Here is a 15729-nt window from a genome sequence, read left to right on the forward strand (position 1 = left end):
GGTGTCTGTTTTGGCTATACCTGATTTCAGGTATTTAGGCCCTTTCTAGTTCCTCTGATAGACCTGCCCACCTTCCACCAACTGCTTCTCTTTTGCTATGCCCGTTTTCTCTGTTCAGTGGGAACCCAAACCATCATTCGATTAAAATAAGTCATTCTAGAATGTGTCTGAAGCCTTTAGCTTTGTGAGGAATCTTGTTCCTTTTTCAATAGTGAGCTCTGGGGCTTGCGAGATGGCACTAATCCCTGCCCTGCCTGATAGCCCCAGCCCTCTATAGATAGCAGCCCGTTCGTTGGCCTGCAGCCCCTCTGGCTAATAGCATTCATCAGATGTGGAGCTCAGGCTTGCAGTCTCTGGGGAACCTGCCTCCAGGGTTCCTTCATACTCAGTGATGAGCATTAATCTCTGGTAATCGCCAAGCTGCCCCAGGCTTTTATCATGGGCTTGGTAGAGTAGGTGAGGGGAAGACATGGGTGACCAGACAATGTGCGTGCGTGCATGCGTGTGTGTGTGTGTGTGAGTGTGTGTGTGTGTGTGTGCAGGCCAGGGTGGTTCTATCCTGGATGAGTTGAGTAAGGAAGGAGGTCAAGGATGAGAAAAGGAGGTGGGAAGATGTGAGTGAAAAGAGGACAGGAGTAAGACTGGAGTGAGGGATCCATTACCATAGCAAATGTAGTACAGGAGGTGCCAAGATGCCCTTGTGCAGCCAGGGTAGACACTGCTAATCGACTGTGATGTTCTTTCCCACGAGTCTAGATGGGGTCTCCAAATCCTTTTCAACACAGCCTTCCAGGCAGTTATTACCGACTGATGGGCTTGCACGATGCCATCACTGGCATGTGCGGGCAACCTCAGAAAGGGAGTTAGGATGGGCTGGGACTCACTTAACCAGGGCCTGTGTGGTACAGCACTCTTCTACAGCATGTCAACATCCACTCTGCTGGCTTTACTGAACATTAGCTCAAGGGGCCGTGTTGACTCTCACAGTGTGAATTCACTTTTAACCTGTGGGGCTGCTCCAGCCCTTCCCCCAACTCCGTCTGTGTCATCCCCTGTGCCGTGTGCCTGTGGCCCTCTCCCTCCATCACATGGCACAAGGAGTAGATACAGGGCACCTCTTGATTCTGAGCCCTGCCATGCCCTGCTTTGGCCAATGGGATGTTAGGAAAAGCTAGAAATTCATGTTTCTGCTTCTTGTCCTGCTCCTCTGTAATTGCTGAGAATGTGTAAGGAGGGCAGGCTGGCAGGAGGGTGAGACATGTATAGGAGAGGCGAGTCATCTGTCATCTACCAGGAGGCCATCCAGCTGACCTCAGAAAAGTGCCTATGGAACAGGCACTCTGCCCACTCTAAAAGGAAGCTCTGCAGATCAGAAGGAGGTCCTTCTGGGAGCAGGGGGAGCTGGAGCCACAGAGAGGAAAATCCAGGGCTGGCTTATGACCTTGGCAGGACCAGGAGGCTGAGGGCGGTGGAATGCTGTGCTCCTCGTCTTCTGCTGGCTTTGCCACTCCTGCCCACAAGCGAGGCTGCCAGGGCTGAGGCCAAGGCACACAGAGGAGTCTTTGTGCATGCTGAAAGCACTGCCTATCTTTCTCCCAGGCCTCCCCCAGCCACACCGATTCCTCACAGCCAAAATACACACAGCCCTTGCCCCCCAGTGCACACCCACCATACCCACTTGACCAAAGTGGAAATGCCCAGTCCTCCACCACCCCCGCACTGTTGGCCTAAATCTGGGCCTGTGCGCGCGCGCATGTATGGGTGTTTTAAGTCCTCTTGGAGAATTGTTCTCCAGCTAAGCATGAAGGCAACACCCTGGGATTCCCAGGGAATCCCAAGTCCTGGAAGGCAGGTTACAAGAAAGTCCTTTGTAAACAAAACTTCTGTCCCAGACAGGGGATTCGGCAGAAGGTCACTCTTCTGCATCTGGGGGACTCGATCTGGCCCCAACCCTCCCTCACTGTCCCTCAGGGCAGGGCCTCACATGCGGCTGCTGGGTGGGATCTTGCGGCCATCACGGAACCAGGTCACCTGCGGCCGGGGGAAGCTGGCAATGCGAGGAGCACGGATGACGGCAGCTTCTCCGTGGGAAATGCTCTGGTGCTTCTCACCCTCCTCGAAGCTCCCCATGTCTGCAGCGGGAGAAGGTAAACAGGGATCAGAGGCAGAAGCCAGCCTCATGGACTGCTGGGGATCCCTGGGGACAGCATCTGCAGCAGCAAGATGACAGGGGGCAGACAAGACGGCACGGGAAGAATACACCACGTGGTCAGAGCATCTCATACCACCCCTCTTCCCCATTTAACCACCACTGTGACATGCCCTGCTTCCTGAGTTTGGGTTTTATATCCTTTCTTTCTTCCTTTTTTTTTTGGTACTGGGGCTCGAACTCGGGTCCTTGCACTTGCCAGGCAGGCGGCAGCACTACTGAGCTAAATCCCCGGCCCCTTTATTTCCATTTATATCCACATGGATCTGTATATCCTTGAACCGATTGATTTGTCCAACAGCCATGAGAGACTGATCATTATTTCACACCTTTTATATCCGAAAAAAAAAAAAGACACTAAAATGCTCTGGTTAATTAACTTGTCCAAGGTTAGCTAGGAAGGGACTTGGACCTCAAATTCTGGAGCTGGGCTGCCATTTCTCCTCTGCCCACAGGGCCTTAGGTGTGAGGGTGGTCTTGGGGTCAGGCTCCTGCGCCCTTGGGGAGACAGCGGGGTGGCACGCTGGAGCAATTGGAGTCTTGGGTGCTCATGAAGGCTTGTGTTGTCAAGACGATTCCCCACTGGTGCCTGGGGGTGCGTGTGTGCAGCTGCATGTGTGTGCCAACATAAACACCATATTGCTCTTTTCAAAGCATGCCTACCTCCTTGGCAGAGAAGGGGAGAGCATTTACCCTGGTTCTGATGTTCCATCAGCCAGGAAGGAAGCAGAGAGCAGAGGAGACACACAGGAAATGCCTTTGGCTCCCCACCTGCTTGCTGGGCTGGGGCTGGGGTGGAAGGACTGATTCTCACAGTTGTGGCCTGGTCAGGGGGTTTTGGGAAGGGGCGCTGAGATTCCACCACACCCCTGAAAAATCAGTGTGCATCCTTGTTAACACCAAGTGTGGTCTGTGAGCTTGCAGCACGGGCACCTGGTAGACATGCAGTCTCAGCCCACCCAGATCACCAGGTCAGAACCAGCAATCTAGCAGAATGCCCTCGAAGGGTGCCCAGGTTCATCTGGGAGATGCACTGTGCATCCCAGACAGGCTCTGGGTTAGGAACACCTGAAGAGTGAAACAGTGCTGCTGAGAGTTCCATCCTCAAAACTTCGGATTTCATTGGTACAGGGCATAGGGAATGGAATTCCACGTGGGCATCACCTTGCAACAGCCCTCCACCCCACCTTCTAATCTAGTGATGGCGAACCTGCTAGAGCTCTCAGTGACAACAAACAGCCTGCTGCGGTGAGTGTGCCACAGGTTCGCCACCACTGCTCTAACCTGGCATGCTTGGCTGCCACTCCCCAGAGCCACAGGTCTATGTGCAGTAAGGGTTCAAACCACAATTTCTAGGCCCTAGACTCCTCCTCATGGCTTCTCTTTAACTGAGCAGGTCACATATCCTAAGCCACCTGGACTCCTACTACCATGGCAGCTGTTGTTTCTCAACTCTCTGACACCATGGCCTCTTCTTCTCTTCTCCTTTGAGTTTTCCAACCTGGTTTTCCCTCATTGCCCCCTCCACAGCCTTTAGTTTTCCCAAAGGAAGAATCACCTGGGGTGGGCAGGACCCAGGCATTGGTGTTTCTAAAATCACTCAGAAGCTTCAGTCAAGGTCAAGAACACTGTCTTGGCTGAAGACCGCCCAGGGCTCTTCTACATGGCTCCTATCAGAGTCACCTGAAGCTTGGCTCACCCACCACGTGTCCCCTTTTCTCCTCCCCAGGCCACGGACACACTTCTCCTGGGTTGCTATTCCTTGCCTTACTGATTCCACTGTTTACCATGGTTGGAGACTCCTGGCCTGTGCTCTCATTCCTTAAGCCTTGGACTTGATTCTCTTTGTGGCCACACTGCTCCCTTGGTCTTGACCATAACCCCTGCACATGATTCTCACGTTTCCTCTCCAGCTCTTTCCTAAGCTCCAAGGTGCAATTTCCAACAGTCTGTTGGGTGTTCCTACCAGGAGGGCCCCTCATCACCTCCCCCCAGTCCTCCTTCTTGCACCCTTGGATCTATCCATTGCTTTGACCACTGCCACCACCCCACCCAGCCAGCTGGGCTCAAACCCTTAAAGTCTCTGGTGGTGTCTTCCTTCCTGGACCTCACGGAGTCCTCAGCTCCTCCTTTGGGCTATCACTTTTGTGAACCAAGACCACAGAATCCCACAGGCCTGCCAACAAGTTAGTCCTATCCACTCCTGCCACTGACTCCTAGCATAGTCTCCTACATCCCCTTCCCTCCTATACACAGATCCTGATTAATTTTCTGACCACATGGCCTTAGCATCTCTTCATTGACCCAGGAAAGTCTAGATTCTCTTGCCTCATTTCAGGGTTTCTCCTAGTTGCATCTCAACCAACCTTACTTGCCTTAATGCCCGCACCATGTCCTGCCAACATGAATTACATGCACTGTACTTCCCACCTCTGGGCCTCTATTTTTGCTGAGCACTTGCTTGATATGCCACTAGAGTAGGCCACAAGTCACCGACATACCATAGTTCGATAGCATCCTGGCTGACACAGCCAACTTAGTGTTTCAAAGGATAAAAAGTACTATTGACATCCATGTTCTAAATCTGGTAGGCAGTTTGTTCATGGCAGTGGCTTAGGTAACGTTGAGACTGGAATTCAAATCCTAGCTCTGACACTTACTGGCTATGACACTGGGCAAAACTTTTGACTTTATCAAGCTTTAGCTTCCTCTTTTGTAAAATTAAAACTTAAAACTTAGAGTACCTTCCTCAAGGCTTAAACTGAGGAGCACATGAGATAACATGTGTGGGCAAGGCTGTATATTTCTAAAGATAAATGCATCAATATTTAACCCCTCTCCAAACATTTTCCTTACAATGTGTCTGAAACTCTCTTCCCCCCCGGGAGGGGTGGCTGAAGTAGCCTCCCCTTGGGTCTTGGGAGCTTGTGACTCTTCACCCTATGGAACATGCCGGAAGTGATGCTCTGTGACTTTCATGGAGAGGTCATAAAAGAGATGCAGCTTCTACCTGGTGGTCCTTGGCAACAAGCCACGGTACAGTGGAAGCTCAGTCTAGCCTGAGCAGACACAGGAATAAGCCACATGGTGGGGAACGGAAGCCAGCATGACAGCTGTCAGCACCAGATACCTGACAAACAGGTGAGGCCTCAGGTGACTTCAGCCTGCAGCCTTTATGTCTCAGTTCAGACCTCAGTCATCACAGAGCAGAGACAAGCTGTCCCTGCTGTGTCCTGTCCAGATTCTAGTCAGAGTCTGTGAGCATAACTAATGACTGCTGTACACCATTGCATCCTGGGGTAATTTGTTACCCCGACATGGAAGCTAGAAGAGTGTATAAAAGTGCTAAAAATGATATCTAATACTTTCAGGATTACGATACGGGAATCCTATACATTTTTCATGGCTTAGTTTAAATATCACCTCGTCAATAAAGATTATCTCAAACCATCAAAATAGAATTAAAAAACAGACTTGTTGAGTACTTAACCCACGCCGAGTTTCTTTCTGGGTCCATTTTCCATGCATTATCTCATTTAATCCTCCCAATAACATGACAAGCTCAATTTTAATAAAGATTCGTTTCTAGTGGTTTATTAATTTCTATTACTTGGCTCTGTCTATAAAAATTACATCAATAAATCACATTGATTTCAGTTCTTACAATAATTTTATCTCTTTAAGAAACTTTTCACAGAACTCAGAAGATGTATTTAAACAATTTAGAGCAATTTTGTGGTAATAGCGTTTCTTTCTGCTCCCTGTTTTTATTAGCTCCATTTGCTCGGTGAGGAGATGAAGGCTCATGGAGACAGAGTGGCTTGTCCAACGTGAAGCACTAGGCCCGGGCCTGCCTCAGCCTCCCTTCGCACACCCTCCCTGCCTCTTTCATGGCTCCTAGCCCACATTCAAACTCTCCATGGACTTTTCTTATCTCTCATTAGACCGTAAGCTTGGCGGGGAGGTTCTGTTTTGATAAATTCATGAGTAAATCCCTACCGGACATCAGGCTCATGTTCTGCACTCAGCGGGCTCTGTCTAACTTCACTCGGAACCACCGCTCAATAGCTCCCATACAGCCTTACTGTGGGTCAGGTGGGGCCTGGCTTGGGTCCTGAAGAGAGACTTGGTCCCTGCTCTTGTGCAGATTAAAGTCTGGTTGGAGACACAGTAAGCACATGCTCAGTGACATCTGTGACCCCTGCTGGGAGCAGGGTGCCTCCCTGAGAGGCAGCAGCAAGCAAAGGTACTTCAGGCTGGGAGGTGGGGGAGGGGGTGCCGTAAATACGGAGGGGTGTGTGTGTGTGTGTGTGTGTGTGCGCGCGCGCGAGCGCGGTGTGGATCCAGAAGTAAGGCTGGGAGGTGGAGGTAAGGGGCAGTGTACGGGGAAAGAAGAAGGTGGAAGGGCAGGGTGTGAGTCTGTTCAGCGCATAGATGGATGTTGGATGGAGGGCCGTATGGGTGGAGGGTTGTTTGTTCAGGGTGGAGGGCTGTGTGGATGGAGGAATTAGCCGACGGAGGGATGGGCAGTTGGCGAGGGGAGGGACGAATGGATGAATGGTTGCAAGTCTGTCTGCATGTTTGTATGGAGAGAGGGATGGTGTGGGCGGATGGACGTTTTGTATATGGGGAGGTCGATGGTTGTACATACGTGTGTACATTTATGTATGATTGCATGTATGGGTGAATGAGGGGTGATATGGTGGGATGGATGGCTTTCTGTGTGTATGTGTGCATGTGTGTGTACATGTATAGTGATTACAGTGGGATGCTGTTGTATGTATGTGTATATATATATATATATATATATGTGTGTGTGTGTGTGTGTGTGTGTGTGTGTATGTATATGAATGGAGGAAGGAGGGGCTCAGCTGGTCCTGGTCCAAGTTCTGTGTGGATCCTCTCCCCCCTCCTCTCCACTTCATAATCTCCCCACTCCACTGAGCCTCCAAGGCCCAAGTGTCCTCCTATTTTCTTCACTGACTTTGTCACACGGGCTCCTGGGCCACTCAGGGAGCCCTGGCCTGAGCAGGCAATGTCTGTATTGCACACACGACAGGTGTGTCCCATGCACCTTCAGAGATGACTGCACAGCAGCAGCAAGGGGCTGCGAAGAGGGGAGCTGGTACAGCCAATCCACGCAGGGCCACAGATAGAGGAAGGCTGGGATAAGGGTGGGGTCCGGGGCTCTGGAGGGACTCTTCACACTCAGGTAGGAGCAGACAAGGCTTCTCTGCAGGTGTTCCCCAAAGTGCGAGTGTGTTCACATTTCTGCCACAGTGGCAAACGAACACACAAGCCTGTAGGGCCGAGCTAACCTCACTAACAAGTTCCCCCAAGAGCGGGAAGAGTGGTTCTGGAGCCCCCCCGGATGTGGCCTAGAACTTACTCTTTGTTATAGCTTAAAAGCTTCTGTAAATTATGTATTCCATTTCAGAATATGGTCGATGCTTTTTTTATTTTTAAATCATGAGTTGCATCATGCATACAGAAGAGTGAATATAATTCCATGGATAGTTTAAAAAGAAGAATAAAATAATGTTCCTGTACCAACCACCCATCTTAAGAGCTAGACCACTGCCAACACGCTCTCCCCTTCCCAGGGTCCCTCGCCTTCCCCCTGTCCTGCCAGGCTGATTTCTCTCTTGGATACTGAGACCACGATGGCCGAGCTTTCTCCCACACCGCCCCACATTCAAGTGCCTCCTGGAACAATTCGTGGCTAATTTAGCCACCTTTAAGACCTCACTCCTGGGATTGTTTTGTAGGTTGCCTTCCGCAATTTGCTTGGGCAACCTGATTTTGTGGCTCTCTACCCAGGCTCTTGCCTTTAATTTAGTCATGTTCACGGCTACAGGGAACTCCAAGAGTCACACTGGCCTGGTGCCGTGCCTGCGTGGTCAGAGCCACACGCTTTGCCGTCCTGCGAAGAACGGCTTCTTGTGGCCCTCGGGATCACAGGCTGAGAGGATGGAGCAGCTGGCCTGGAGGGCATGTGCATGTTAATTTTATGCATAATGTCAAAAAGTTACTCAAATCTCATCAGTTTGAAGACTTACACTCCCCCTGGCAGTGAGGTGAGGTTCCTGCACGATGTGGTATGACGGGACTCTGGGGTTTGCCAGTTTGGTGGGCGTGGAATAGCATGTCGTGGTGGTTTTATGGGTTTGTCATGAAAATCTGTCTTCCTCCAGCCAGACCCTGTCACACTTCTGCCCCCATGACTTCTACCTCATTCTGACCACAGCTTAGGGTGCCAGCCTTGACCCCAGGGCCCATCTTTCTAGCTCATCGCCTGCTACTCTCTGCTCCCCCATGGACCAATCTTCCCTTCTTCCTTTGAGAATCTGCTCATTGTCACATCCTCAGAGTGGTCAACCTCCAAACGGGATCAATTAAAAGCCCTGCACCCACCCTCCATCCCTCTTACTTGTCTTCGTTTTTCCTCTATTTTCCTTCAAGGGCCTCATATATCATATTCTATAGTCACCTTTTAGCTGTCATCTCCTCCTACTTTCATCGAGGACAGGGACAGATGTCTTGGTTTTATCCTCTATTGTCTTCATTGCTTAGAATAGTGCTGGGCCTAGTGTGGGGCACCACGCAGCAATGATAGCTGCTAAAAAGTGACTGGAATAGGTAGAGTGGATGATAAGACAGATGCCATGACATTATCCTGAGCTGCTTTGTGGCCCCGAAGGCCTGCGCCAGTACTCATGCCCGATGGGGAAGCAGGAAGAGCAGCCCATGGAGGGGTTGTAGACATTGTTCCAGCCCCCAGGACTGCAGTGGATCCTCCAGGTTCCACTGTGGACAAAGAGCTGCCAAGCTGCTGGTTAGCAGGAGAAGAAGGCCAGGCTCTTGGGATGGGAAGGGCCTTTGCCCTAGTGTGTGGGTGGGTCTGGTGCTGGGTAGGTGCTTCCAAGTCTGAGCCATGCCCATGAGGGCTGGGGGACATCGCTCAGGTGAGAACACAAAGCTTCCTACAGGACCCGGGTATGGCAAACTGCAGGCTCAGGGAAGTCTGTGGGCACTGGAACGCTCTTCCAACCCTTTCAGCTGTTCACCACACTCACTGAATGCCAGAAATTTATGGTGACTTTAAAAGACAAAGAAGAGGCTCTGTGTGGGGACCCGAAGGGTGCTGGGGGAAGAGATGTTTTACTGACTTCCTCTTAATTGCTGTAATTAAAAACACGTAAAGAATCTTTTTGTAATGACTTTGCCATTATCATTAGTTGTTAGCACAGCTGCCTTATTAATTTCTCATTAGAACCCAATTCGTAACCTTTCTTTGGGAAGGGCTGGGAGCCAAGGGTGGAGCCTGCCTGGGTCCATGATCCCTGGAAAGAGGTACAAGAGAAAAGGCTGCTTGGAGTCCAGGGGCAAAACCTTCCCAAGGGAGGAGGAATGAGCCAGAGAGAGGAGGCTTTGAGAGAAGAAACTATACCCTCCTCACCCTTAAGAAGACAGATGATCAGGCAGACAGATGGAAGCCCAGGAGAGCTGGGTGAGTGAGGATCCCACTCACAGGTCATGCAAGCTCAGGGTAAGGACTGAATGAGAGAGCTCCTCAGATTGGGGTAACTTCCGCTCCGTCTGTGTTCCCTGGTCCCAGCCCGGCAGAGCAGAAGGGAAAGCGGGAATGGCCCTTCTTGGGTAGAGAGAACGAAAGGTTGTTAAGGTTTACTCCAGGTTGCTTTTCCTGACTGATACCGTGCAGAAGCGGAAGTCTGCTCTCCCCTGGTGTCATCCGGGCCTGGAACCATTTGCAATGGTTTGTGCGCATTGATTTATCAATCCCCGTGATTGCTCAGCCAAGCACGGGCTCATGGTAGCATTTCCTTTTATACACGAGAACATGAAGTTATGGAGAAATTAAGGAACTCGCCTAACGTCACAAAGCTTGCAAGATATGAGCTGGCTGGCATTGGACGAGGGCTCAAGGGTAGGCTCATGGCTATACCCTATCAGACAGGAGAAGGCAGAGATGTTGGCTACGGGACCTTGTGCTGTCCTCTCTGAGTCTCAGTTTCCTCATGTTGACATGTGGCTCGTAGGACTTGCATTCCAACCTTTCAGACCTGTGCTGGGAACACACCGCTGAAAGACCTTTGCCTTTTAACACTGGAGGGAGGAGTGTTCTGGAGGATCCCGAAGAGGGCGGGCTCTGGGTTCCTTGTTGAATCATGCTTTCCTCCAGGCTGGGCCCTATGGTCCTGACCCCGAGAGCTGTTTAGCTTTAACATCAGAGCTGAAATGGATCTCGTCTTTCAGACCAGGAAATTGAGGCTTAGAGAAGAAGGGATGAACTGAGAGTCCTAAGCTTCTTAGGTCCTTCACTGGGGCTAGAATGTATGCTTTCTGACTCTACCTACAAGCATGGCCATTACTGAAGGCATGAGGATAGTGTCCTGGCATGCAACGAAGCCCACAAGCTACGTGCAAATCACATAATCTGTAGACCCCCAACCCCAGCTGTCTCTAGCCAACATTTATCCCAGGAGGAGTCACACTCTTTTTACAGAGCTATTTGGAATATTATAGCCCCAGGTGTCAAATGATTCCATTTGAACTTGACCCGAGCAGGCCTCCACCACCCACTTATGCACTCTTCTTGATTTTTCTTCTTCTTGTTTCCAAGCAGCAAAGTGGGGTCTGTCTTGGAATCAGGGAGCCATGGGTTTGAATCCTGGCTCTGGAACTCCCTCATTGTATGACTCAGGCATGTTATGTTACCCAGCAGAGCCTCAGTTTCCTCATGTGTAACACGGGGATGGGGACTTCAGTTTGCTGGCTGGATGAACACCAGAGACAATGGTGTGTGCTGCCCAGCATAGCGCTGTAATGGGTGAGGCCAGTCTGGCTAGGTCTCCTCTTTCCCTGTACCCAGAATCCCTGGGCCAGGGGATTCTTCACCTTCTACATCTAGAGTGAAAGCCCACAGGGGACAAGGCAGATGCACCAGAAAGGAGGGATCTAAGGGAGCACTTCATTCCTCACCCCACCGTAGCTAGCGGAGCCATGAGAGACCATCCTTCACTTGTTGGGATGAACATTTTTGTCAAGGGCCAGATAGGACCTTCTAGGGCTCCCCTAGGTCTGCTTTAGGACAGTGAGGAGGAAACTGCTTCCAGATCTGCCAAGCCATGCTCGGTACCAGGGCCCCGGTGTGGTCTGGGGACCAGCAGCTGGTGGCCACAGATCAGCTAACGTGAGTCCTCCCTTTCCCCTGCAGCTCTTCAGGGTGTCCCCCTCTCTTGGCCATGGGACTGTGATCACATTTGTGCAGCTCAGCAGTACCAGCAGCACAGGGGAAGTCAGTGGGGGACATGGTGAGAACTGGGGCTACAGCCACATCCAGGAAGTGACTGGAGCTCAGGGGTGACCTGGGGCTTTGAGAAGGCAGAAGGAGGAGGGCGGGAACCCCACTGTGCGAGTTGACAGAGAGCTAGGAGAGGATGCTGGCTCCATGCTGAGCATTTGGCCAGGACAGTGTGTGGGAAGTCATTGCTTTCTGTGGCCTGCCTTTTTCCCCCTCCTTAAAACGAGAACATTGAATATTAACTGCAGCAGTAACTGCCACTGACTCAGGGTGTGTGACATATAGGCACCGGCTAGCTGCTTTGGTGTTTATGAACTCCAGGAATCTTCTGGGTGAGTGTAGGAACTAGGAATTATTAAATAAATACATTTTACAAATGAGGGACCTGAGCTGGGTAAGGCTCAGAGGGTCAGTTGCTTCCCCAGGGATCAAGGACAAAGCCAGTGCTCCAAAGCCCACCTTTTCATTAGGGCCACACTGCCAGCACTGCCAAGTCTTTCACCTGCATCTTGGATCTCAGCAACTGCAGGGTCTTGGGGGCCCCACAAGAGCTGGGGCCAGGCTTCCACGTGTCATTGAACCTGGGGCCACTGCTGCCAGCATCATCCAGAGTGGTCTAGGACCTTTGGGGCTGTGGCGTGGGAGACAAAAAAAGCTCAGGGTGTGTGTGCTAGGCAGAAGGTCATGGTGCCTGGGTGCACAAGTCCTCTTCTACCTGCTTCTCAGGCTATGAGTCCCCAGGGGCAGGGCACAAGCCATCTGAGCCCTTCTCTGCAGCATCTGGGAAATCCCAGGCACAGCCCGTCCTTATCAAAGATCTTCATGGGCCAGGGATTTAGCTCAGCGGTTCGGTGGCCTGCCTTGCAAGTGCAAGGACCCAAGTTCAACCCCCGGTACCAAAAAAGAAAAAAAAAAAGATCTGCCCTCCATAGGTACACGTGGGGTGGCCATGCCTATCATGCAGCTCTAGGGTAGGAGGATCCTTGTGGGTCTGAGGCAGGGACCATGTGTCCATCTAGCCTAGTTTCCAGGGGAGAACGCCCATGCTGTGTTCCATGCTGGGTTTGCCAGTATATGAGCAAGACTGCGTATATGCTGTGGGCTAGGGCCTGAGTCTGGGGCTCTTGGGTCCCCATCATGGCCAAAGCACAGAGTATCTCAGCCATGTGGATGATGACCTCCCTTCCTTTCCCCTTTTCATCAGCACTGCGAACCCAGGAGGCAGTGTCACTGCATCTCAGGAGCTCTCAACCTCTGGGAAGTTTCTATTGTCTCCGTGAACCTAGAGCTTGGAGCGGACTTCCTGTCCTTCACCTGCCACAGCCTGGATTCAGTGGTGTCCCAGATGGTACTCCCAATTGTATACACGAGCACATACGCTCATGTGCCCTACCCCATATCATTCTCTCCGATACTTAGGTAAGGAGCGGACCCACCAGACCATGTGAATCTATACACACACAGCAAGCACACAGTTGGGAGCACATACTACATATATATGGGTATGTGCCTATGCAGATACACGCAACGCATGGGTACACACTTGCACACAAATGCATTTTCTTAAATGCACAGGTGAGTGGAAAGGCAGCCTGACTCAGAAACACACACCTTGTGCACACACATACATACTCCTCCATGCACACATGGGGAGAAGGCAGAGTGACTCTCACAAGCACGTTTGCACATGCTGATGTATGCACACACACACACACACACACACACACACACACACATGAAGTCTCTGCCAAGGTCCAGCCATACCTTGTACTGCACACTGGACCCTCAAATGGGCTAAGTGAAGCTCCGTGGATGCCCTCTGGCACTGACAGCTGCCCACATCCCAGTGCTGGGTGCCCAGGCTTGCTGCTGTGAGCATGAGCTGGATTGCCTTTGCTGCTGATTTACAGGACAAGCATCCTCCACTTTGATTACGGCTGTTTTCCATAATTACTATAAACACTTTGCCTGAGATCTGCTCTCAGATCTCTCTCCACTGCTTCTCTCTGAGTGACAGGTTTGGCCTGCATTAGTTCGGAGTCTGCCCCGTGGGCTGTAGATGTGGGGGTGTCCTTTTCTGTGAACTTTTAGGACTCATTAAGGATTCCCACATCCCCATATCCTAAACTATGAAGCTGGACCTCCTCTGCTAAAAGATTCAGAACAAAATAGCCTAGAAAATGTCCCTTTTCCAGCAGACAGCAGAAAGCTGAGGAAGGGACAGGTCTGAGTAGGGGATGCTGAGTTTTGGGGCGAGGCCCTGGTCCTGGGGGTTCTTTTGACACCATCCTCTCTCCATAGCTGAGGAAGCCTTTCTGGGATTGGTAGTACTGGGGAGCAGGCTGTACTTACAAAGCCTGCAGAGGGCCTGCCACTTTACCCTCCTGCCCATGCGGCCCTTCTGGGAGTCCCAACTCATGATTTCCCTTTCCTTCTGAGCTCTGGTCTCCCCACTTGAGACTCCACCTAACACCCACTGAAGATCACTGGGCCCCCATGTAGCTCCAGGGCTGAGTGAGCCAGAGGACAGAAAAACCAAGGTATTCGGAGCTCTGGGAAGTCTGACAGCAAGAGTTGCATAGCTGGTAAGGTTCAAGTTGCCCATTCTAAAGAGCCCCCTCGTGTACGAAGTGGCCTTGGAGGAAGCCCTCAAAGTCAATGCTGAAGTCCACTTTCAAGAAACCAACGGGATGCTCCTATTTGAAGAGCACAGAAGAGGTCACCCGCATTCTGGAACCAAGAGTGGTCATAGAGCCAGCAGATGCATAAGCCACGGATCAGCTGTGTGACCTTAAGGGCTCCTATCCTGTCCCCGGGAACTGGCTCTTACCAGCATAGGACGTAGGGACTAGCCTGGACAGGTGGGGAGGGCCACCACTAGCTCAAGGCATGCATTTGGCTCTGCCCAGAGTGTGATTGCTGGGTGTGGGCCGTGAGGATCCTCTCCTGGCCCCAGGTCCCTGTCATACTTACAAGCCACCTGGACTTCTGTCTGCCGCTGCAGCAGGGCCCCCATCCGGTTCCGTACAACACAGCGGTAGAAGCCCGCGTGGGTGCGGTCCAGGCTTGTGATCATGTACCTAGGGGACAGACAAAGACAGCCGGTGAGCAAGGCAGGCAGCAGCAGGGTGCAGAGGTCAGATGCGTTCAAGGTCAGGGGTCACAAGGACACCTTTCCTGGAATAGAGAGCACCAGAGAGCTCTTGACCCACAGGCTCTGTCACGGGATCACAGAATGGTTTATTCGTAGTGGGTCCTTCCCACAGGATATGGGGCTTTCCACAGCCTGGGCTTCCCCAGGACAGGAGGTGCTGTGTCTGAGTCTTTGACCCTGCTGTGGCCAGGCTGCCTAGGGCTGTGTTGACTCACTTGGAGGCTGCTGGTCTTTCCCTGCCTGACTCTCAGAGGGCGGTGCTCTTCCCTGCCTGTGACAAACATGACAGAAGGGTGGGAGCATCTGGATTATGGCCGGGCACAGGACTGGGCTGTAATATTAATTGAAATGGATGGAGGTGACAGAGGCAGGGAAATTCACACATTTTCCCAAATGCTGTGTATCGGTCCTTCCTTAATATTACAGGCAGCTCCGGCACGGCTTGGTGGAGGGAGGGCAGAGTTTTCTGTGTTAGGTCACGTTCTGCATGCACGATTCCGAGCCAGCCCTTTGGTAGCTGGTTCCTGGGACACTTGTCACCCAAAGAGCTACAGAGCCTGGGGCAGGCGAGCTGGTATAAGGTGTGCTCAGCTGCCAACAGTGTCAGTGGGAGGGGTTTCCAACAGCCAGATATAGGTGGTTGGCACTTTCCAGTGTAGAGGGGACTGAGGCCAGGACTTAGTTGCCCCAGTGACCTCTGGGTGGTCATTTTTCTCATTTTTCTTTTGTACCGGAGATGAAACAGGTGTCCTGGCCAGCGCTATGAGCATCACCACCATGATCACCATGATCATCACCGTCAGCCTGACTTTCCCAGAGCTGCCACGCTGCCACTCACATGTGTACCATCCTCTCTGCTTTGGACACTGGATTTAGTATTTTTCATACGTTTCTTCATTTCACACAGCATTTCCCAGACTACTGGCTATCACGGACCAGTGACACTTAAAAAAAAATAGGGGTTGGCTGGGGATTTAGCTCAGCGGTTCAGTGGCCTGCCTCGCAAGCTCAAGGACCCGAGTTCAATCCCCGGTACCAAAA

General features: G+C 51.6%; 1 protein-coding gene across 1 annotated transcript in view; it reads right to left on the reverse strand.

Annotated features, from left to right (window-relative positions):
* Positions 1–15729, reverse strand: part of Sdk2 (sidekick cell adhesion molecule 2) — a 251233-nt gene that overhangs the window by 87176 nt on the left and 148328 nt on the right. The window contains exons 3-4 of the mRNA XM_010630709.2: positions 14508–14614; positions 1985–2132 (exon numbers count right to left, since the gene is read on the reverse strand). Of these exons, the coding sequence (XP_010629011.1) occupies positions 1985–2132; positions 14508–14614 (255 nt within the window). The remainder of the gene's footprint in view (positions 1–1984; positions 2133–14507; positions 14615–15729) is intronic.

This window comes from Fukomys damarensis, unplaced genomic scaffold (genome assembly GCF_012274545.1).
Source record: "Fukomys damarensis isolate Sample0158 unplaced genomic scaffold, DMR_v1.0_HiC HiC_scaffold_23, whole genome shotgun sequence".
NCBI lineage: Eukaryota > Metazoa > Chordata > Mammalia > Rodentia > Bathyergidae > Fukomys > Fukomys damarensis.